Source organism: Cyphomyrmex costatus, unplaced genomic scaffold (assembly GCF_001594065.2).
Source record: "Cyphomyrmex costatus isolate MS0001 unplaced genomic scaffold, Ccosl1.0 scaffold51, whole genome shotgun sequence".
NCBI lineage: Eukaryota > Metazoa > Arthropoda > Insecta > Hymenoptera > Formicidae > Cyphomyrmex > Cyphomyrmex costatus.
The window spans coordinates 1,451,451-1,477,851 of record NW_017279354.1 but is presented as its reverse complement, the minus strand read 5'-3'; the positions used below and the strand labels follow the sequence as shown (position 1 = coordinate 1,477,851).

Sequence of the window (26,401 nt, the reverse complement as noted above, 5' to 3'; positions counted from 1 at the left end):
ATCTTCATAAGAATTGAAGTGTTTCTCAGTAAGTGCGTGTAAGTGGTAGTCGGACGGGGCACAGTCTGGTGAATAAGCCGCATGGGATAGCACTTCTCAGACGTGAGGTCGAGCGTTGTCATGAAGCAAAATCACTTTATGCTGTCTTGTCTTATACTCTGGTCGTTTTTCGCGCAATGCTCGGCTCAAACGGATTATTTGTTCTCGATAGAGATCCCCTGTGACCCTTTGACCAGATTTCAACAGCTCATGGTACCCTACACCCTTCTGGTCCCACCAGAGCATGGCCTTCTTCCCATGAATATTGCGTTTTGGCGTCGATGTCCAGCTATAGATACTCGCCACTACTTTATGATACGATATCATGATATTTAAGAGAATAGATTCTATAGATCTATTTTATAGATATGTATATAATAGATATATTTAACTTTTCCAAGTATTAGAGTGACTTTTACAACAATTCCGTTATGTGTACAGGTGTTTCCTATTTTTTCTGTGGAAATCTTTTCTTTAATCAATTCTCATTCACTTTAAATTTTGCATATTTTTGCAATCTTTTCTTTCTCTTCAAAATTTTATTTACTATATTCATGATGAAAAATGCATAAAAGAAAAAGGAATAATCACATAAATACGAGCGTGAGTTCATCTTTTGAATTACCGAAAAATAGAAGGATAATTTAGAAGATTTAACGATGCATTTTCATGCGACAGTGTTCCGCATTGTTGCGCATTGCGTTTTTTTGACATGTTTCACATTCTGGACGCGATGAAACATGGTGCAATGCTCGTTCCTCTGTTTAATCCATCCGGACGGCATGCTTTCTCTCGCGCACAGGAAAATTGAGCCACGCGCGAGGGGAAATCATTGACGCGAACGTCGAGAGAAATTACTTCCGTGCCGCCAACGCGTGAAATGACGAAGGAAACGAGTTCGCTGATCGACGCTTCGCGTCGCGGTTGCCAATAAAAATAGAATACTGCTTTTTGCTGCGCTCAAGCGCGATTAATAACGGTCACACACGCACTCGACGTATAGACCTGATTAAACCCGTTGGGAAAAATATCGTTAGCCAACGGATAATAAGCGATAACAATTTGTGCGACAGGTCGAGTCTATCAATTTTAAATGTGGTCTGCTACTGACGAGAGAATGGTCGTGCCGACAATTGCGCAGCAATTAATTAATCTTCAGACAGATATGTGAATAATGGGTCACATCGAATGTATAATTCGTGATTAGAATCTGGTAAAATATACCGATAACTGGTTTTGCTGCAGATTAACTCAGCAAATGGATGGATAGTACTTGATTTTACATACAGGTATTTTGTTATACGATAGATCGTGTTTTACCAACATTCTGTTCTAGCATTACATATATATTCGAGCGCTAGTAATATCAATTGCAAATAAGAGGAAACGAAATTATTTGAGTTTTGTCAACTTTTTAGATGTTTATACTACTATTTATTAAATACAATCTGTATGTGCAATTGATAATTCGAATCCCGCGGCCGATTAGTACGTGAGCGATCTAACGTATAAGTCCAATTATCGATCGAGTGGACGCCCCGCCCACGGTTAAGTTCCCTCTCTAGTGTATGCGCGCTCCGCGATGTACCACGTGAACCGGCTGTTTTTGTAATGTGAAAAGAAGCGTGTTGTAAGTACTAAATAGTTCAATTTTGCATTGGAATCGAGATTTATTCTCTATTCTATACAATATGTAGTCGGATTTTTATTTTATAACTTATCGATGATACTATCAGAATTTTATTGAAATCTTGGTTTTAACGTTAAAATTATTTTAATTATTTATTGTACTAAAAGAAACAATATCAAGTCCTTAAAACTATAATAATTTACGGATTTGTTTTTTTCTACAAGTAAAAAAATGTGCATAATTGAATAAACATATGACTTTTTAAAAGAGTTTTCTGATGTTATAAAATTATATTTATCTGAAATCACGTCTATGAACTTAATATTTTGTAAACATGATGAATTTCTTTATAAGAAAAATGTACGATTAATTTTTTACTATACGTATTCAATTGATATTTAAAACATTCATGTCAGTTTCCTGCAATAATATTATAATAAGGGAAATTAAATTAACGGCCTGATATCTGAGTGCACTCATAATATCCCTCGATGCGTCATTATGCCCGGCTGGAAAATATCTATTAACCCCGGCTATAGATAATGATCAATAACAATTTATACGTGCGTTGTTCCGACGTATCAGCTTAAAACTCACGCTGTCGATAAAGTGCGTTTATATATAGACGTCTATTTTCAATTAGTTCGTAAATTTGCGCGCGCTCCTGTCTCTCCTGCGTGCGATCGGCTTACTATTTTTCCGTTAGTGTCGCAGTCATTTAACGGTATATCGCTTTACGGATATGCGTTGCAACATAAATGCATCGAAAATACAAAAATATAGATTATTGACGGAAATACATAAGTATCGTCGAGAATGTTGTCAACGTTGGCTTGATTGTGCATTTTCATCGAGAATATTCATTAATTCCTGATATTGTATTGGTGATAATCAGTAATCATATGCACGTATCTCCTCTCGGGCTATTCGAATCCGTTAATGCCGTCATCTTGCATTTTAAACACCTCATATATAAACCGCCACGTAAAACGCCTCGGCGAAATCCATTAATACATTTTTTCTGCTTGATTATTGCATGGGCAAAACGGAATGTTAGTTGATTGCCATAAATATTAATTATTCTCTAGTGATATCAGATATTCAAGCAGCATATATTGCAGTACTTATTAATTAGACAAAAATTCTGATCTTATAAAAAATGTTTGGAATGGTCATAAAACGGTTTTTGCATCTAAAAGATGACTTTAAGACGTCATAATTTTAGACTTTGTGTTATCTGTGATATATAAAATATTTGAAAATACATTTGAATTTAATTGAACAAAATTGTAGCATACATTCAATATTTTTGTCCTGAATACATAAAAAAGAACTATACTTTTAGCGAAGAGTCAAAGAATTGTATTATATTTGGTGTGTTCGGGGAGGTGCTATTAGTGCCTATTTCTGTCATTCTATCTTCGTTGTTCATTAGATATAAAATAAGAATGACACAAATAGCGTTAATAACGGTTTCTCTCAACGTATCTATTAGTTTTATAACATAAATTCTTTTTCGTGCGACTACACAGAAAGGAAAGTTTGGGTTTATTTAACGTTTGGTTTTATTTTATTTAACATTGTATGAATTTTAATGGAATTCGAGTACTCACAAAGTCTAGATGGTTTCCTTACCTTTTAAATAATTCATCGGGCAGAACAACAGTAGAGAATAGTCTTGATAAAAAGTCATGTATTTTAGACGCACAATTATTTCATATAACAGACATTTTTTTTCTTCGCAAATTACGCAAAAAAGTTACCATGAATCTCAGCTCAATTTTACGTTAAATACAATTTTTCCTTTGTATTTCGAATTTCTCGAATGGTTCAAATTTCTTCATTATTTACACATAAAAAAAGCGTTAACTGCACAATTGTGAAGTTTGATTTCTTCAGGTTTGAGAGAGAGAGAGAGAGATCATTTTTAAATCGCGTATTTCAAAATTCTATTCATTCTCTGTTCAGGTCATAGTTTTTCTTAAAGCCACTCGTGGCTGTCGTTTAATGTAAAAAGCACAGAAAGTTAAAAGTCTGAGTGGTCGCACTCATAATAACAAAAAGAAAACAGAGAGAGGAAGAGGAAGAGAGGAAATGACTACAATGCTCTAGCTGGTTGAGTTCTGAAAAGTTGGCATCGTTTCCAGATTTTAGTTGTTCCACTGAACGAACGGTTCCACAGTACGAGGTGAGTTTTGTACAAGTTACCTCGTAAGCAGTTCAGACTGCACGTCTTCCGGTTTTCGTAACGATGAAACCATCGGAACGGACATCGAATCTAGCTACAAATCTCAACCAGCAATTGGCTCTCTTATAATCTTTATTTATCGATACTGTATACAGTTATAGTTGGCAGTTCAGTTGAAATTTATTTTTATGTTATATTAACATTGTAAACTAGAAATCCATTTTTTTTTTTAAATCTTATTATCGTTTGATTTAGACCCTGTTTAATATACTGAAAAATGTATTTAAAATTTACATATAAATACTATTAGACACTAAGAGAGTTTGTTTAGTCTTTGTACTGGTTCTTTATTTACTTAACTTATTTATTATTTTGTACGTATAATGATAATAATATACCAAAAATAAAATATTATATATTGCTAATAAATAGAAACTATTTTATTTATTAATTTGTTATATTTATTGAAGAGTTTAAATATGCAGTTGTGTGTGATATGTGATATTCAGATTGTATAATTAACCTTTGCAAACGAGTATCTGCGATACATGTTTATCAGATGCTACAGTCCTTTGTTAATTTGATGTGAAATTAATCTTAAACGTCATAACGTTATATTTCGTGTGGTTTCGTAAACACACATTAACGTACAATTAGATTCAAGAGAAGTTCTGAGTGAGTAGTAGCTGCAAAACGTAACCGTTGGTGTATGTCGTGCAAGTTAGAATTTAATTAGTACAACAATCAAAATCAAAATGGACGTTATTGTAATAATGATTACAACGGAGTTGTAAAACGAGATATTCCTGCACGATGGATATACCGTTTACAATTAACGACAAAGATACTTCGTGTTACGCTGTTCTCTTAAAACATTTCATAATTTTTATTGGATAATGCTGTAGCTTGATGATATAAATATGTGACGTCTATTAAGCTGGCACAGCCATGGGTTTTAACGAATCGGCTGGAGCAAAAAAAATCGGGAATAGAGCAAAAAATTAGCAAAAAAAATGTGTAATTGGTCGCGTTTGATTATGCTGAAGTGGCTGTGCCAGCTTAATAGACGTAAATATGTGCTTTCATTATTCATATTTAAACATACCTTATCTTAATGTCAATATCATATTATATTGTTAAGAACATCAATCTTCTATTTTATCTTCGTAATAAAATTTTTTTTTAAATTTGACATATAAGATTGGATTTAATTTTTGACTCTTATGCCCTTTATTCATTTTTAAATTTATACATACCTGTTTATTTAAATTATTTGCATTTATTATATAATGATTTTACAAAATGTATAAAAAGGAAAATATATAAAAGCATTTTCCATTTTTCTTTGTGAACATATAAATTAGTTTTTAACACATTTCATTATCTTATATCTTAGAGAGACTTTTGCCGCATTCTTATAATTGTACGCGATTGTTGCGAAACTAGTACGGTCATTATTCTGAAACTTCCTTGCTGGACTCCTATGTTTACATTGTATCTGTAGTATCCGTTCGGATCAACGATACTTTAATCCTCTAGTAAGCTTCGTTTCAAGACACTTTAAACCTTGGATTAGCCGGACGAATTAAGTCGAAATATCTCTACGTGCACGTTCGATTTGGGTTAATCTTTCATCGCGAAATATTTTATAGTTGTAGTTAAAATAAAAATTTATCGGTTCAAAACTTCTTTACTCTCTTTATAATATAATGAGGGATGTACCATCGCGTATTTAATGCATTGAGTAAATGGTCGATTATTTCTCGTATGCTTAAATTGAATTCGAAATTGTTTACACATTTTTGTAATTATACGTTTACTATTTATAATTTATGGTACAACGTATAATAATTATACTGATTAATTAAATACATTGTGAAATAATAATTACAAGATAGGAAAGGCAATAGAAATCATATGGTAAAACGACACGTCTAAAGTGAGAACGAACGTGCCATTCATGTCAAGTTGTTTATTTACAAGCTGTTTTCCAGCTTTTGTCCTCTTGCCTTTTCGATTCGATATACGATATACGATCCACCAGATAAATGGACCTTTTAAATAATGTGTTCCCCGCGGAAGTCGCGCTCGTAAGGTAGCGACTGAATAAACATTCGAATTCACAGTCCTACTTCCGCTTTCATGTTCATCCGTTACCAGAACAACAATTTACTTCCGTAGCCGTGAGTTATTTTACAGCTTGTCGCCATAAAAGTGTGAGCACGATGTCCGTGTAAGTGGGAGACAGGATAAGAGCGAAATTGAATGCTTTGGGAAAGAACATTCGATAAAAAGAATCGTCTTAAGTACTGCTGCTTTTTACATTAAAGTGTATAAAAAAAGAAGCGTCTCTCTCGAAAGTTTGCGATAAATTGTACAAAATAATAATACAATTTTTTGTTATTTTCATGCATATAAATCATGAAATCTTTTTCTTAAATGATATCTAGGTATTTAAATAATTTTGATAATTCAAGGTAAAAGAAATTAATAACAACTAATTGTAACTAAGTTTTTTATTGAAATTTTACATTTTATTTTTATTAACATTTTATATAAATATTATTTATTGAAATTGAAATAATTGTAATATTTATGGTATACACCTACAGATATTGTTAGCGAAAACATTTTCATGTTTTTTTTTTATAATAAAACGGTACAGATTACTAATTACACAAAATATAACACACAGGGAGCAATTTTGTTGAAAAAATCTTAAATTTTAATACAAATCTAAAAATAATTTTGTTTGAACAATCAAAATAATTATGTAGAATACTCAAACTAAGTTGTTAAAACTTTTAGCAGCATTATCATTAAGATTCTAGCTACATAATTATTTTAATGATCCAAAATTGTTTTCAAATTTATATACCTAGCAAAATTTTTAGATTTTGCCTATTCTTTACGCTTTCACCTACAAAACAATTATTGACATCATGCACATTATGTGTCCATCGAAACCAAGCAACTTTTGTTGATACATTTCCTTCTATTGTTAAAGACAAGTGAGTTATTCAGGTGACTTGTTTTAAATGCCTCTCTCTTCTCCTCACCCTGTTTATGATAAATCCATATTTAAATATATGTATATCTCTTTGTTCAAATATTAACTCGTATTTTATAATACAGGATTTGTTTTTCTTACCAATGATTCTCATGCTCTTTGTAAAATATATATTAATTCGTCATACTTTTGATAATGTTAATTTGTTGCATGCGTGTTTATCATTCGTATCTAAAATGCAATAATAATGTCATTAAGCTTGATTAATTCACGATATCCGCGATGTGTTTAATTTCTGTACGAGCTCTCATAATAATTATAAAAGATAAATCAGAATACGGTGTTGTTCGAGACTGTCGTTAACCTAGTTTCGGTAATAAGAGTATGTTTCACGTAGAATTTTTATAAACCTCTTTTTTAGTCGTCTACCAGCATGTACATGCGCAGCAATGAATAGACGTTGATTGAGTGTAGAATAACGAGTAGCTGAGAAAATAGAGTATCCGAAAATAGTATGATATTCCCGGTTCTTGAAATAAAGAAGAATGACATGATAAAAGTACAGCAAAATCTTTTATTTTATTACATATAAACATTGCTACATTTATATTGAAATTAATAATTATAAATTTATACTTTTAAACGAATAGAATAATATAAATTAAAATGCGCGAAGTGTGTAAAATATGTAATTGTGTATTTTAAAAATCTGATACATAAATACAAAAACATTTCCCGAATCTTTTGTTGTGTTTGATGTGAAAAAATGTATTTTTCTTAACGATTTACCGGTTTGACGTGAAAAAAATGTGTTTTTATATCGAGTTAAAGGTTAAAAAGAATGTAAATACTATAACAAATATAAATGCTGTAGAAAACTGTTGCAGAATTATTTTAAATTTTTTGCGCATTATTATCCGATATTTCTCAAAGTCTAAAAGTTCTTTTTGCAATAGTGACATGCACAGATGGCGACAAAGTGATCATTTCAATAGACGCAGGAATGGAAGAGAGCATCGGTATTCAGCATACGTAAAAATGAGAGAAAAATAGAAGCGATAGAGAGAGAGAGAGAGAGAGAGAGAGAGAGAGAGAGAGAGAGAGAGAGCTCACATGCAGAAAGTTACTCGATTAAATCTAATCGAATTGCGATACGCGAAATTTCACACATTCTTTACCTGTGAATTGTGTATGCGCATTCTTCACCTTTAGAGATCAAGGGGCATATCGAATTGCTTGGTCATTCCAATCACGTAGTCGAGTTACAGCGGTCCTCCGAAGATCCCGAGTAGCTGCTAGTGCAGTTCAGCGCTTTACAGTTTGCATGCTCGCAGTCGTTGATTTACGAACGTGCGCGGAGAGGGCTACGGAATGTAATAGCGGACCTAGGTTTGTTATTGCCGCTGCAACAATCGTTTGTATGCATTACTCTTTGTGCTCGGCTTTATGCATATAATCTAGACCCTGGGACGAAGACGGTCGTTATCAAGACAATGTAGAGACCATGTCGAGAAGCGCTCTGCTTCTCAACGTTGCTGTGTCACGACATTATTGCGAATCTTGTCGATGGAAAAAGTAACGAATTAGTTCAGAATTACACAATGTCATAGGTTACATATTGTAGTAATGCATAACTTATGCATTATAATAATAGATAGTTCAAGAAATATATAGTATAACATTCATTTTTGTGTGTAGGATAATTAATTAGCTGAATATTTTAGACAGTAATAATTATTTTATTTTTTGGTACTTTATATTTAGTGTTTCTATAAAGTTTATGTTAACTGTTTTCGAGAAAGAGAGAGAGAGAGAGAATAATTATAATTAATATATTATTATTTCCTGCTTTAACAATTTAATCTTAAAATTAAAAAATTAATCTTATTTTGATAAAACGACGAAAACAGTTTATGATAAGAAAGAATACAAAATGAAATATATGTGGTATGCCAATAAAATTCGATAAATGTTATGAGAAAATAAACATGATTTAATGGTATTATAAATATACCGTGATATTAAAGTATTTTTACGCACTTAGAACCGCAGTGATTATTATTTACCCTTTATACAAATAAGTTGTGTAATGAATATACATTGTCTTTTAAAGTAAAATTCCCCCTAGAGGCAATACATTTCTGACAACGTTCGTACAATTTGCGAAAGCACTGTGAAAATGGCATTTTTGAATATCATCTTAAATCTTGTTGTCACAACGTTCACAACATTCTGAATGTTTGTAAATCGAGTCTCTTTTATAGTCTAGGAAAGAAAAAGAAATCTGCTGGAGAAAGCAAGATCGAGGTAGAGAGAACGCAAATAATACAACGCTCAGAAATTGCCATATACTGTATTGCCATATATTATGTATTGTTTTAAATCAGAATTGATAAACCAACCTAACAAGATTTAAAGTGATATTCAAAAATATTACAATTTTTTATAGAATTTCCGCAAGCTGTACGAACGTTAGAAGTGTATTGCCTCTAGGGAAGATTATTTTAAAGGATAACGATAATTTGTATATTAATTAAATAATGTTTACTTTCTTACAACATTCGCTGAACTTTATTGCCACACCACCGAGCACACCACATGTACTCAAAAGATACCGCCGTTGAAATATCATGTCTTATGCAAAATCTTCAAGAGTATTTAATATTTGCGAAAGACAGCGCAATAGTACTCGTAATATAATTGCGAGCATATTCGAATAATCAACATAATTTCGATCTTCTTTGGTTCTACAAATTTACTCAATAAAATTGGAAAGCGTATCCTATGCTTTACCGCCGCGTTACTACGAGCGCCAGGAGAAACGACCAATATCGAGTCAGACAGATGTTCCTTCGTCGCCGCGTGAATTATCGACTTCGCTTCTCCGTGCGCAGTTCCTTCTGCCGGCGTAAGGAAATATTGAAGAATTTGCATATTCCGCATCTCGTACGTGACTGCTCACGACATAACTAACAAGCTTCTCATCTGTTTTATTTTTCATGTTTCTCATCGGGACGGTGCAACGATGGCCTGTACTTATCTATCTGGCTGTTTGGTGGTGGTGACGACAACGCTTGAACTATACGGTGATGGTGACATATTAACGCATTGGTGATGGTGACATGCATGTATATATACATATACTTAATTTATTTCACGCTTGCTTGAAAATTTTGCGTTTGTGCATTGAAAATGTTGCATTTATATATTGAAAATGCTGTATTAATGTCGTTTGTTGGCACACTATATTACCTGTTACTATCTTATTAATTATTTACATGTGCCAACGCTTGAATTAATAAATTAACAATAAAATGTATATTGCCACATTTTATCACGTGTTATCTCGCTATTATCATATGTGCGTGCGTGCGTGCGTGCGTGCTGCGTGTGCACATATGCCATGTATATACTATTACAATCGCTTCACTATTTCCTCGAAAACTTCTACGACCGTACCGCCCTTTATTGGATGCCACTCGCGAAATTATCGCGCGAATCTGCATTTACACGTTGGTACCGTCTGCGGTTCCGTTCGCAAACTCCATCGTCACGAACGATCTCCGCGTTAAATTCCGCAAATGTCGACTGCTTCCCGCTATGTTGAACCGCGTATCGTGTGTAAACGAAACGACGTCGCTTTCGCGGGCGAATTTGTGCCATTGATACATCCGTTCCCACTCCACCGAACCAATCCCGGCTGATCCACTCGTTAATTACTCTCAATCCCCTTAAATTGATCACTGTTGTGGTGGCGATGCCATTACGGCTCATCGATCGATCTTCAATATGCGACCGCTTACGTTTTCTGCGCACCCTTTTTTTTTCTGTTCTTCTATCATTTACGTGTGGCTTGAATCTCTTTTATCTGTTTCTCATATTGCACCTTTCTGCGGCATCTATTTATTTAATATTTCGCTTTTTATCCATCTATATTGATTATTGTCGATTATATATAATATTAATATAATTTGATTTTATTCCCTTGATTTTTATATCGTTACTGATTGATTCGTTGATCCTATTATTACGTCGTCCGTGCGTCGTGCGGTTTTTCTATTTTAATTGGATAGCCCTGTTGTCAGGCACCCTGAAGACCTATCAACGTGCGGCTTGCGACGAGGAAACGATGACGTTAAAATGCCCGCCTGGTACTACCATCCTTGTCGAACACGCTCAATATGGAAGAACGGGAATGCACGGCATCAGCAAATGCAACTCGTCCGTTCCTCTGATGATCGCGGGGGACAAACCAACGAATCACACATGCATCTGGCCGCAATCAGTGCAGGTATGTGCCAATGAAATTTTCCTATTCTGAACAAGTAAATGTCGATCGAGCGGTGCGGCAGCGTATGTGGTTTTCAAGTTTATTGCAAATTGTTGCTGCGTAAATATATTGATCGATTTAATTAACTTATAGAAGCTGTAAAGAATCAAATATGACATTTTTTTTATTAAAGTTTATTGAAAAGTTAAACTTTTGGAAATATTATTTTTCATTATTACTAAAAACAATATTAACTTTCTTCTCTCATCAAAAGTCTTTCTTTGTTTCTCAAAGATATAATTAAAATCTTCTGATTCTGATTGATTATAGTACACTATGGTATGTTAATAAGATATTATAGCTTTTCTTTTAAAATAATAATTAGAAATTTTATATATCAGTACTAATATTGGAATTTTATTATATAAAAGTTGATATTGAATTATGTCAAGATTGAAGTGCGACGAGCGCTTTTAATGTGATATTCTTTTTATCATAAGTTAAAAGGCTGATCACATAGGTATTTCTAGTGTAATGGCGTAGCGCACGAACTTCACAAATTTGCTAAACTTAGTAAGACATGATTCCATTTTCCTGTGAAAGTTTAATATTTGGACGTACTTTAAATTCCGATTATCTTCCGATTCTGCCTCTTCAGCTTCCAAAAGGAAGTTTTGGCGAGTCCAAACTCCGTTCAATCTGAGCTGCCTAAATTCGCGAGTTCTGAAGAATTCGAACGTCGATCAAATGTAGGATGTGTCATCTCCGTTTCATAACATCTACGACATCACATTTTTGTGACATCACGATTGCTCGATCTACTCTAATACATATGGAAAGAACGTTTTTCTGAAGTTATTTAAATATTTAGTTAAATACAGATCTGAAAATAATTTTGGTGAAATCAACAAAATAATTATGCAGGACTTTCAAACTGGTTGTTATAGAATGTCAAAACTTTTTGCAGCATTGTTCATCGTGCTTGGAGTTTCCTACAATCTACATTATTTTGTGGTGGACAATAAAATTATTTTCAAATCTCTTTTAGACACTTCCAAATTGTTCTTTTGTGTATCTGAGGGAGATTTTACGCCGTCATTCACGCCTGCTCCATTTCTGACAACACTTTCATTTCTCTATCTTTCCACTCCGAAACTTTATTCAATGTTTTACATTTATTAGCTCTTCGCGAACTCCTCGATTCTAATCCGGAACAGGACGTGGATGATATATTCATCCCACTTTCGTCTTCTTCTTGTTCTATCCCGTTTGAGTACCGAACTGGAAAGAATCGTAAACTGAGCCCCGCATCTTCTGGAGTTAACCTTCGTTCGCTTCAAGCATCGTAAACCTCGCTCAAATGCATGAACTCATGCTTGAATCAGAGCTGTCTTTCTTGGCTATAATTTTACATGCACCAAGTCGAGATTGTTGCATAATACTTACAATTCTTATCATCATTTTGTCAATCATTTTTCTCAATTTTTTTCATTTACACGAAGTGAAAAGGCAGTCAAGAATTTTATATAAAATTCTATGGAAAGAACGATTTTGCTAAAATATCTAAAAATTTAGCTAGATACAACTTAAAATAATTTTATTGAACCATTAAAATAATTTTGTAAAAATTTTAAGCTTAACATGAGCTTTGCTAGAAAAAGTTTTTGATATTTTAGCGATCAATTTGAGTGCCCACCATAATTATTTTAATGATACATAATAGATGGTACTAATAAAATTATTTTTAGATTTGTGTAGCTAAAATTTTATATATTCCAGCAAAACTGTTCCTTCCGTATGAATATTTAATGTAAAAAACTGTAACATTCCGCATTCTCGCCTTTGATTTTATTTTTCATTCCTTGTGATTTTTCAAAATTGTTGAGTAAGTTCGATTTAAGCGAGCTAAAGGAAGAAACTTCGTCAAAGGCGACGCAAACAGATGTACTCAGATGTAACTGTAAATATCATCAAAGGAGCTCTCGCAAAGTTTTCGCGAGAATGGTAATCGAGCAAGTCAAGAAGTCGAGAGAAAAGCATCAGCGTATACGATTTATTCTCTCAACAGGAATGCAACATCGGGAAGAAACTTCGCGAGAAAATTCCGCGGAGAATGCACCCGCACGAAAACTTGTTTTCTTTGAACTTAATTCACTGGCAATTATGGATCTCTCGCGCAAGAGCGAGAAAAGGGATATATCCCACGTTGGTTTAAAATCTTAGTTCGCGAAATAATGGTAACTGACCTGAAAACGGTACCTGTGTTTCGCCAAGCATGCAACTGACAAATTCGTTTGAGGTCGCGCGGTCTAAAGAGAAGAGGGAGAAATTGGCACGGCAATATAACGAGATTGTGACGAAATGATGACGAGTATAAAGGTTTCCTTAGAATATACGTTTTCAGTCTCCTTTTTCCGGTATTAAATTATTTATAACATTAAATTATTTATAACAGTTACGATTTAAATATGTAAAAGCAAAAATTGAATACAACTTTTACCATTGTTATAATGAAACTTTTATAATTAGTATTGCAGATATATGTACAGGCGAAAAAAGCGACTTTACTGAAATATCTAAAAATTTAGCTAGATACACGTATATCTAAAAACAATTTTGTTATGCCCATAAAAAGAACCAAGTAGAACTCTCAAGCATGATTAATGCTACCAAAAGTTTTGACATTCTAGCAATCAACTTGAGTCTTATATAATTATTTTGATAGTCTAACGATATTGTCTTTAGATCTGTATCTATAGTATTAAATTTTGTATTAAATTTTCTGGCATTTTAGTAAAATTGTTTTTTTCATGTATAATAAAACAAGTTTTAGATTTACGTTAACGTCACTAAGCAATGCGGTCTTCGGAAGGATCAAGCGTCTCTTGGGGTAATTCAGAATGGTCTTCGTTTCTATTCTCTCAGGGAAAAAAAAAGCGGTGTCATTCGCACGATATTGCAATATAATAACTTACCTTTGGTATACAATAAAAATCTTCGCTCCAGTATCCGTCCGGTTTGTGATATTCGCGAGAGTCCGCGTATCGATTTCATATTTCATATTCCACCGACCGAGGAAGGAACCATTGTACGTATGATCCCACCAGAATGCGAAAATGGAGTAACTCTTTTATTTCGACGATCTTATCCTCTTCTACAGATCTTGCTTTTCACAAGATTTACGCTTTCTCTTGCACATTGCGCGACATTTTTTAACCACTGGATATACGATTCGCTCGACGACGCTTACTTTCCTTAAGATATAAATTTTATAAAATGCTAAAATTTGCCGTCTTCCTTATGCGTACAAATGTACGTGATATATATTATTACCAGAATCGTGCTAAGAAATAGAGTCTTCGTTAATCCTTTTACAAAAGATTGAACCGTAAAACAGATAGGTATATACATATATATATAGTTTTACGACGTACACGATAATCCGCCTTACGCCAATGACTATCCGTAATGTTTTCTGCGGGATTTATAACGCTTTTGGATCTTTTCTATAGGCAGATTGTAACGTATACTACAGAGAAAACCAATGATGGTCGATAGTTCAACGGGTCAGACGCCGTGGAAGAATTTTCTTCCTGAACGATTTATTTGATCTCTTAACAAAAGGTCGTCGACTCATAAAACAAGTCCATAGTGAAGTGTGCGTAATCTATTTACTGTTCTCATATATGGGATCAACTTACGATTACAGTGAACTCTGAACAATTTATAGAGTTTTAAAATACTTTCAATTATTATTTACTGCTTTTGATTTTAGGAAGGTTGTGTAAAATTTAAATATATTTATAGATACAACATAAAATTTAATAAACAGAAATTTATACGATTGCAAATTGTGAAAACTATGTATGCATATTTAAAATAAATAATACATCTATATATTATTATATTTCCTTAATAGAATGTTCCCCTTTAAACGTCATAAAAGGAAATAAATAGTAAAGCTACAAGTTCTTCTATAATAAAAGAAGTCCAATTGAATCATATTCTCAAAATATGACTTTTCTTAGTATTGACTTTTCTACTTCATCTAAAATATGTTGGATGTCAAAATGAGAGTATTTCATAATGCACTTCTAGTTCTTATTAATGCAATCTATATTCCGATATATTCGTACTTACTTATAAAAGAATTGACGATTCGTTCGAGATCATTCGCGAGAAGGCGATCGCTCGAACTATTGCTTCCAACACACGAGAAATATCTGGTCACTCTGATGACGCTTCTGTTTTCACGACAAAAGCATTTCCGGTACGACTTCGCGTGAACGATTCAGCGCGGAGCGGCGGTACTTTTCTCGGTTGCAGGTTGCATGGGAATTTTCGACTGGAAAGCCCGTATTCCTGAATGAAGGCGTATTCCCTGTAGAACCATAAGGAGAGTTCGACTCGAAAGTGGCTCCGTGCCTTACCGAGCGATTCGAATCTCGCGAAAGGGCTTTTCCGCGCGAGTGCTTACCCTCTGCGCAACTTCTCAGCGACATACGTCGCTGCTTCCATAAAGAGGTAGGAATTTAAAGTCGCGGCTTGCCGGAATAAAAGCGACGGGTGCGCTCGTGTGCATCCGCAGAAGCGTTTTTCGCGAGGAACGTATGTAAATCGCGAACTGAAAAGAAGATTGAGACTGAAGTGGATGTACAAATATCGATAACGAGGATTCGCGGAGATATTTACGCATAAATGAGCGCAACGGATATTATAAAACGAGTAAACTTAAATGAAATTATAATTGAATAAGGGGAGATTGATCGAAATTGGATGAGGGACTGAGGGAACTGGAACCAATCGTTTTACGGGTTTGTTGCGAGGGGGTCTGTGTGTCTAAAGAATTGAGATTCGATATGCTGATCCGTCAGTTTACAGCTCGCTTTTATCGTCCGAGGATTTACGTTGGTTCCGTAGCACTTTGTATATTTAGTGCACTATGAGCCGAAACTCTTATTCTTGTCGCGCATCACGTATAAGTAATATCGCAAGATGCGCGAATAATGAGTGAGGGGATCTTCTGAAGCATATTGAGGGCTTTGTATATTGCTAATCGTGTTGCTTTACGGCAAATTGAAGTAGCTCAACTAATATCAAAGCGATGGTCCTACTTGTGTTGAGATTGGTTTGTTAGTTTACGATATCGGGTCCTGATACAAGAGAAACGTAGTGGTTTAAGGGAATTACGCGTCCTGACTTTGGCCCCTGGGGCGAAGTCGCTCGACGGAACGGTAAACGTTTACTTATAGTGACGGACGACATGGAAACGGTCAGAATGTATCGACGCACGCGGAAAATCGATTTCTCCCGCGGGAACCCTCGCCGCATATACAGGAGTGAAATGCGGGAGAATGGCCCAAGACGGAAACTCCAAAAGCCGATAATTAGATGGATATCGTATATACGCGAGAACACATACGCGATCGAGTCGCATACGGGAATCCCAACGTGAATGTGTCGGTAGCAGCTTGAAACCTGGAAACGTAATTTCCACATTTCCCACGCTGGCTCTTCTGTCTTCCTTCACCTTCCCACGAGATATTACAACTATTACAATGAACGTTTTTTTGTCACATTTCCATGAGCGAGTTCATCGATTTTTAATTATCACACGTGACACGAGGTGGGTGAATTTAATTTAATCAGAAATAAAAAATATATTAACATGCTGTAGAAATACTTTTTATTAACGTAAATTTGAAATTAAAAACGCGAAAAGGAAATATAATTAGTTTGATTTTTTTGGCTAAGATTTCTTAAAATTAAAATCTCCTCAAAATCAATATGTGGTTTATATTCTTATTTTCACCTTTTATATGACATGAACTGTTATTGACATGCGTCGCTCCGACTAAAATTACTACTCAGTTCATTAAGATGTTTCTCATATAACGCGATTAAATTGCATTTAACGTAATCAAGGCAATGTAACTCGAGCCTTTGCATGCAATTAGCCGATTGAAAATGGAATCCTTGGAATTCTCAGCGATGTGCGGATATCACCAGGCGTTATCGGATAACCAATGACTCCTCAGGAACGCGAAACTCGAAAGGATGATTTCCCGTGATGATGTTACTCGCTTTCGACAGCTAATGCTTTTGTACTACTCACAAGTGGAAATTTTCTTAATTAAAAAACCGTATACCTTTTTTCGTTTTACGCGCTCGTTCACCATTTTATCTCTTCCGTTCTTATCTTCCGTAGAATCCAATTGTTGCAGTTCCGGGTAACGTCAAAAACGCATTTCCGTGAAAGTTGAAATATGGTTTTTACTTCACTTTTTGTCAAAAGGTTGCAACCGTTTGTTATATGACTTTCGTATATAATCCTTATTTTGATATTTTTTATCTATTTATAAATATTTGCGATTTATCCTTTATAATATGATTTACGGAGTTAAAATTTAATCTTAAAGATTTAAACGTTAATAAATGACATGAGATCGATAAATGAATGATAGATCTCAGTAGGAAAATACCTTATTCGGTTTGAGCTGGATTAGTATTTAATCATATTTTGATATGAATTTATATCATCAATTCGATAAATAATTGCATGCCGATTTAATTTTTGGTTTTGAAATGCATTCTTAAACTGAAATTAGGATAGTAATGTCTCTAATTAAATCGACAGGCAATTTAGGATAATGATGCTAATCAGCATTATTATCTTTAAATTACTGTAAAGAATTTATCGCGAAAAATATCATCTCAGCCAGAATTTAAACCTGGATCTCTCATTCCGTGACGGGTTTCTTTATTATTCGATCACTGTGGCATGTGGTGATATTTAAAAATTTAAGCTTTTTTATTTATATCTCTATGAACAGCTCATCGCTCATCTTGTCGATTTATTCTCGCAAATATTGGCACATAGCATATGATTTTGTTACGTAGGTCGACCTCAACGATATTAGTTTTACTTTGTCCGACAGCTTTTCATGAAAAAAGCAAAAATAATCTCATTTCAAACTCAAACTCGTCGGTGAAAAGGTTTGGCTGCAAAATTAAGTCTTTATTTCATGTAAAAGCTAACTGGTTTAATTTGAAGTTGTCACAGTTTGTCTACCGTCTTTGATATGCTTTTTTTATCTAAATGAATACCTTTTATATCAATTGCAATAATCGCGCTAAAGGGTTTCACTGTAATTTTAGTCTTCAAAGCAGCATCGAACTAGATTATTCTATTGCATTTGCAGTTTGTTCATATTATCATATTAATCTCTGTTGGATTTCTTTTTTGCTCTAATTATTTGTGTATAATTGCTCAATAATTGTGAGATATATTTGTATTACTTATTTTTAAAAATGCTAAAAAATGTTAACAGCTTTTGCTTTTTTCAAATATTTTAATTATTTTAACAAATAATTTAACACATAAAATGGTATTATATATTTATGTGTCTCTTCCGCGCTAAAATACTTTTCTTTTTTTATTATAAATTATTTATTTTATAGTTAAATTAAATATTCATAGGATATTACTTTTGTAATGTATTATGTTAAAAAGTATAATATACTTGCAATATTTTTTAACAGCGCGATTTGATGCTCGAAAAAAATCGGAAAAGATATAATGTGATATCTTTTGTAATTCTTATCGTTTCTAACCGCAAAGTGAACGGATCTTCTCATTGACGCGTTAGCACTCACTGTTGCAGATGGTGGTTGGAGTCTGTCAAAAAAAGCGGCAGTGCAAGTTCAACACTGACCCGAAGACTTTCCAAGGTGATCCTTGTCCCGGATTACGGAAGTACATCGAGGTCGCCTACAAATGCCGTCCCTGTAAGTACCCTCATCCATATACATGCAGATACACCCACACTTACATGCACACGGATGCATGCGCGAACGTGCGCGAGCAGATGCGAGATCGAGCTGCGCCTTCGAGAGAGAGAAAAGGAATCGTTTTTCTCCGAGACATCCGATTCCTTTTTATGCGAACATCGAGCATTAGGTTAGTTCGCCGCTCGCATAAGAACCGGTGATATCGATGAAATTCCTTGCGCGACACGCACAACGGATCGGCGGGAGACTCGCAAGGAAATTCCCAGGTGCGACGTGATCTGGCAAATTCCGACCGATTCCGGTGGCTGCGGGAATATTTACTGCGGGTAAAAACGTAATTTTGCGATTATTCTGAGACTGAATACGAATTCAAACCGAAAAACCGCAGTTTGGCTATAAATAATATAACTTGCTATTAAGATTTAATTTGTTAACGAATGCCTTAATTTTATTGAGGGCGAGTGGGAAGACTTAAATAAAATCAACGATTATTTATCATTAGAAGTCTTTTTATTTAAACAATATTTTTATATAATAATCATTTGGCTTTAAACTACAATTAATATTTATATATTATCAGTATAAATTATAACTAAACAAAAAATAAGATCCCCTTGCTATGCAAATTTATTTGCTGCAATGCCGAATCGCTTTTTGGCTAAAAATAAAAATTATTTTCATTAAACTTGTGCATTGGTATTTATTCTTTAAATAGTATGTGCGGCCTATGGTTACATGTTATAGCATACATCAATGGATGCGAGAAATGCAAGGTTATCACTCTGATATACTGCAACAATATTATTCTCATTCTCGCCTACTCTTACAATTAGTGTTCTACATAGATAAATAGATAATTAATAATAAGGTAATATATAATGTTTACAAAAATGGAAATATTTAATCCTAAATAAAATAGTAATAATTTATTTGTCTATTTTTGAAGAGCAAATTTTTATACTTTTGTTTTAGACATCGACGTTTATAAATTTTTCTTTTGTAATGCACATAGAATTTCACTGTATTTACTATGAGAAGCTCAGCGTAAGTAACAAAATGCGTTTGAACAATGATATCAGAGGTTTATACTTACGCATCTATACGTAAAGCAATGAGGACAACCTGTTGCAGTAACAAGCTTCAAGTAATTTTTGCTACGGGGTATAGCAAATACTCCATCGCGGCGCGTTTTACATTCTGTAGGTTCGCACTAGTTCCTGCAGCTCGTGCTCAAGCCACAGTCATCTCATTGTTTACTGTGCACACGGTAAATCCAAGTGCTTTTTCGGGGCATTGCTGGCAGCGTTAAATCACTCTCCAGAACAAAGGTGTGTCAGTTTCGTGCGTTGAAAAAGGTTACCGGCAGAACATAAGCGCAAGAAATCTAGTTTCGTGACCAGTTTGTTTTAGTTCGATACGATATGGGAATGTCGAATAATAAAGTCGTGGAATGCTTTTATTTCTTTTATTTCTCTCACAGTTTCTAGAAAAGATTTATTTCCTTACCTATTAATGCTATGAAAATTATACCTAAGTTCTCTAAATTGTTCTGTTTGTAATGCAAGTGAACCTCCGCCTTTTATGATGATGAGAGAAAGAGAGAGATACAGAAAAATTAAAAAAATTTTTTACCTACAGTTTTTAGAATTTTATACATTTATAGTATCGATCATACCAACCGCCTAAAATTTTTGCTTTGGGTTTAATTTCGTGTTATTGTAGTCGAATATTAAACATATTGTAGGGGGTTTATTGAAATTTATTTTTTGATCTCTCTGAATGGGAAGCAATATACACAATTTTTACATACTAGTTCGATTATTTACAATCTGTTATAGATTTATACTTTAAATTGTGAATTTATCATGTTGCACATGTTACACTTTTAAAAATATTACGCATACTTTTTTATACCATTTGCACCAAAACATATCTGATAATATTGAAGTATTAAATGCATTATTTTCTATATTTTATTTCTGTGTAACCATATATGAATATTTTTAACAAGACATGATATAAAAGTTATTTTTAAAAATGTGATATTTTGCACACCTTTTGAAACGAATATTTTTTTATCTACAAGTATTGCTAAAAATCATAAAATAAAATATGCTATATTTTAAAACGTCAAATTTTTAAAGTAATTTGTGTGCAGCATTTTTTATAACTATCAATAAACATTTTAATTTATAAATAATTAAGAAATGAAACATAGATTAATATATGTTTAAATGTGTGTGTGCAGTAAGAGTAGCATTTAATCAATAAAATAAAAAATACTACATTTAATTCAATTCTTATTTGATTGTAGAGTAACTTACAAAAAAATTTTTGCTTAACAAGCTTCGCAATCAGGCTACGAGATCGTTTTCAAAAGAACAGTGAATGCAGAAACGTAGAACATTTGAACAGATACGAAGAAAAGTTCGGGAAACGAGAGTACATATTATGGCGAGCGAGGCTGAGAAGTTTTCTCGGCGTATTTGCGCCGTGTAATATAGAAGACAATGGCTTTGAATACCATTTCGAAAGTTCTTGCCTTAAGATCTTCTAGAATAATCCTTAATGTCTATAAAAAGATTGTAATCCAACGCAAGAAGCACTTTAAAATTAATTTCTTTATTAGAAACGATCTACACAAAAGGAAAAAGTCAAAATAAAGGGTAAACTATTTATTTTAGACTAATTGAGATAATATACACTTTAGTTAATTTACAATTCTTTGAAGAACACTTCAAATATTTAATATTATGTAAAGTTATATTAATAGTAAAAATTATTATACATTAATTATTAATCCATATAACTCGTGTATGTTCATTTATTACGTGGTACATACATAAAATCGTATTTTGAGTTGTGCCGCAATAGTAAAATTATTTTTAAAAGTGGACAAATAATATAGATCGATAATATATATGGCAAATAATTTGTAGATACACAATGTAACTATGTATTAAACGGATGAATTTTTGAAAAAGGCAAAAACAGAGATTCCAAATAAACTTATTATTGAAATAAGCGTTTTATTATTTAGTAGATGTATTTAATGATCGTGTTCTGAAAAATTCTCATATTAAGTCATTACTTTTCCAGAGTAATAATGTAAGGTATACTAATAAATAGTATAAAGTATAGATAATAATGTAAAGTATATAATCATATAAACATTGATTAATTTTACTTTATGGAAAACATGAAAGAGGACAAATTTATAATGTTGCTTTAATTTATAAAACTTTGAAGACAGATTGTGTAATGCAAATTATTTCGTGCATCGTTTTTCGCACTGATAGTTCTGTTGAGAGCACGGCTTAAGCATAACGCGTAATTTTCTGGACGTGAAATGATGAGTGTAGAAAACTATAAGCGAGAATCCCATATGTGTCCCGTAAAACGTTCATTTCATAAAACTTTTACTTTAATTTCCTTCTTTTTTTTTAGAATATAATGTCGCATATAACGACGAAATAAAAACTACAAGCAGTCATTTAGAAAGCATGCGGTTGCACTTTGCAGTTCACTAACAGACACGTAGGAAATATGACGATAATGGCAACGCTTTAGACAAAAGTTTATTCTCTTGCCGCAGTTTTTATTATCTGGAATAACATATGCGTGTTCACTGCAAACGCAGTGCACGCAACTTTGTTACCACAACGTTATAATACTTTTATTATTTTGTGTAAATTCGTTGTGTAACACATTGAATGCAAATTGCACAATTTCATATTTCTATAATTTTATTTTAATTATAATGACATTTTCAGGTAAACTGTTTTCTCATTATTCTCTAACAATACGATACATCTACAAATTAATTAATGTTATGTCAAATTAAATTCTTGAAATTCTGCTTACATCACATATAGACGTAGATACGTATACGTTCAATGATTTTACCCCACATTTTTATCGTACTAGATAGAAAAAAAAGGAAAAATCCGTTATTCCCAAATAAAGTTCTATTCGCGAATCCATTAAAATGTATATTTGCGTTTCGTGTATTTACATCCGTCACTTCATCCAAAAATGAAACGCGAGTACTGGGATGACGCTTGTACGTGGCTAACGCGGTTGTCCTCTGTAATATATCAACGGGGCGATTACATATTACAGGTGTCGCGTTACATGCCAAAGCCAGCCGACACCTCACGCGTCGCCCGCAAATCTATCCGGCGACAACACGTGCCACTTATTGCACTGATGTACACACGCACAACTGTAAGCCGCTTATACAAACGTGCTTAATCTGTCTAATCAATTTTTGCTTTGTTTATCCAACCGATGATCGATGTAATGAGGAATAAACGAGGTTACTTCATGTTTTGCACCGCGATGAGATTTGCATCGTGTATAATGTGCACTCAGATCGCAATCGGATAATGTTCTTGCACCTGAACGCGATTAATGAATACAAGCATATTTTTAAGATTCTGATTTTTGGTTTATTGATGCAATTTTATTTTGAAGGTCATATATTGCTTGAAATATATTATTGCATTAATTACAGAATAATGGAATTGTTTATCGCATAAGTTTGACTTAATAACATTCATCGACATAATTGCAGTTACGTTAAATTGATTCGATAAAGTATTTTTATAGTATATTTTGCATTGATTTCAATCTATTTACTAGTAAATATAAGGATAGAATTTTTGAGTAACATGCATTAAAAAATTACTCTATTTCTTTTGCTTAGAGATACATAATAAATGATCTATAGGAAATCATTGAATTTAACATAACTTTCTATTTATAAAAGGCTTCGAAAACAAAAAAATCATTTTAATTAAGAAAATGATACCATACAACGAGCTGTTCTGTTAGCAAAACATATAAGTTTTTATTAGAAAGAGTTATGTCAGTTACAAAAAAAAAAACCGTAGGATAAGTTCTAATCTCATTTCCAGAATCAGCATAAAAGATACATAAGAACTAATATTATTTATTTAACAAAATCATTGTCAACCAGTGTAGTTCGTATAAATGTGCCACTCCATTTGTTTTTATTACTTTTCGTGTGTTCTTTTAAAATCTACTTTTTAATTCCAATCCTTTTACAGAGGTCATTATTACACATAACGTGAGATTCACCCATCTCAGACTCTAATAGACCATCTTTATCAGCTCCTTGGGTTTGTCGGTCACCCTCGACACGTATTCTTTCTCCGCGTTATTCGCGTTCACACCGCACCGAAGTAGAGTGTTCGAAAAAGGGCCGGACGTACCTTGAAAAGAATTCCATTCGGCGTACACGGACCGCGCCGGGTACCGACGTGCCCTGTCGGAAAGAGAAGGGCACGTATTCGTTCGCGTTTACCTCCTTTCTCACCCTCGCCCCATGCGCACGTACATACGTGGAAACTAGAGATTCCATCGATGTCAGGAAAAGTAGGTCGATCGAAGCCCTGGCCTTTTGCTGAAAAAGCGAGGAGCCGGCTCCATTGTCGCTTCGAGTAGTCCGTCGTCGAGGGAATTACCTCTCTCCCCTTTCCACCCTCTTTCCACCACTCTTCTTCGCCATGGCGCGGCTTCCTCTTTTTTGCCAATTAAAACCCCAGACTGGACATTTCTCTCTCTTTCTCTCCCCTTCCCCCCACCTCTCTCTCTCTCTCTCTCTCTCTCTCTTTCTTGCATGAGCTCTACAGAGTATCCCACCACGGCAATAAGGAAGTTCCGCGATCTCTCTCGCGTATACCATGAATTCGCTCTTCCGGGTGAAATTTCACGGGCCATTGACGCCCCGTTCTTTGATATGTCCATTGGATAGCGCTGGCCACTTTTACGTGGATACGAACCTCGAGAGAGTTCCTGCAGGTATGGCGTGGCGATTTTCGTTTGCATGTAACGTGGTCGTAACAGCGCGATACGGATGGTATCTTCCGTAAGAAAATCTTAGGAAAGCGTGAACCGACATAATCTTATGCGCCATAGATAACATGGAAGATTGTATGTATTAAAAAGAGTAGACCATCTCCGCGTTTTAAAGTCGACCTTTTTTTTATGGTATTATAGTATCACGATGACATTACCTTTTATTTTACAGCCAGATTAATTCAAGTTAGTTTAACTTTTGGATGCTATAGCTGTAGCCTAAAGAATTAGGTACGTACTTTACGCCAATTTCGGGGGATTTGAAGTGTCGTGACTGAAATATACATATGAGAACAATACAAACTTTTATCATTACTATTATAGAACAGAAAACTTTTTGTTTTAATAAAACAATAATAACATATCTGTTCATTAAAAAGTTTAGATTAAATATACTTACTGGTCGTATATAGGACATTGTAAATGGAAAATATATAAATTTAGATTAGAAAAATACGATTTATCAAGATTGGAATTTTAAAAGTACTACAGTACAATGTTGAAAATATAAACGATATTGAATGAAAAATATTTAAATATGATATTAAAAGTAGACCAATTGAATTTTATATTGATAAAATTTTATGAAGAAGAAGAATACGCGTTAAAGGACATAAAGGAGAGAGTAATATCTGTTTCATTTTATATTAAAATTGAATTTACAGAGTTTTAAAGTTACAATTTACTATTTTAATTTTTCTGTTCTTTATATAATATAGAGATTGGTAGTTCTGGCCATAGGAAAACTGTATCAGTACTGTCCTTGTTAGTTAAAGGTCGTTGCAGATTGTATACGCGCGTAGAGAGAAAACGAAAAATATGTATGAATCCAGAAAAACGCGATATTTTTGTCAGAGGAGCGAAAATATGGGGTAGAAAAAAATGAAACTAGATGTAGGTCAGCCAATGTTTATGGTAGTACGAAGTAAAGACAAAACTGGCTGATACAGCGGATTCGTAGGATTAGCTGATATCATTTATGTTGGTTTTGGCACGCTGATGAAGCTATAGCGCCAAACAATGTGTGCACGGCCTCGTGCTGCACGTAATTTCACCTTAAATCGCGGTGATAGCCATTGGCCTCGGTTCGCTGGTGGAACAAGTTCGAAAGCCAGCGATGGCAACCACCGTAAATTGCCAACTCAATAAAGCAGGGCATAACACTTTATCTCAGGCATAAGTGCACCCGCCGACTTCCGTGCGTGGCTAAGAAACATGGTCGCGGTATGAAAAGATGTTGCCCGACGCGTGGGATCGTTGGGTTATGGTCAAACTTGTTCTTCCGCAACAAAACCGCGATACATCAACAAGTTACCACGGTGTTTCGCTGTACTCGAACACGGGTGGATGCACCGGACAACATCCGGAATTTTTATTGCCTATTCTGCTGCGGCAGGACCGCGTTTAATAACACATTTAATTGTAAGTTTACGATGGCAAAAGAAATAAGAAAATAAATAATTTTTTCATAGAAAGCAATCGTTTTAAAGAAGACAGCCAGCATTATGATTTTTTTATTTACAAATGGTACAAAATCTGTGGAAATAGATCCGTAAAAAATATGAATGTTTTGTCGATAATACTCGTAAT

General features: G+C 33.9%; 1 protein-coding gene across 1 annotated transcript in view; it reads left to right on the top strand.

Moving 5' to 3' along the window:
* Positions 1-26,401, top strand: part of LOC108778742 (uncharacterized) — a 175,637-nt gene that overhangs the window by 91,418 nt on the left and 57,818 nt on the right. Inside the window, exons 2-4 of the mRNA XM_018545995.1 lie at positions 3,569-3,595; positions 10,938-11,158; positions 18,787-18,925. Of these exons, the coding sequence (XP_018401497.1) occupies positions 3,569-3,595; positions 10,938-11,158; positions 18,787-18,925 (387 nt within the window). The remainder of the gene's footprint in view (positions 1-3,568; positions 3,596-10,937; positions 11,159-18,786; positions 18,926-26,401) is intronic.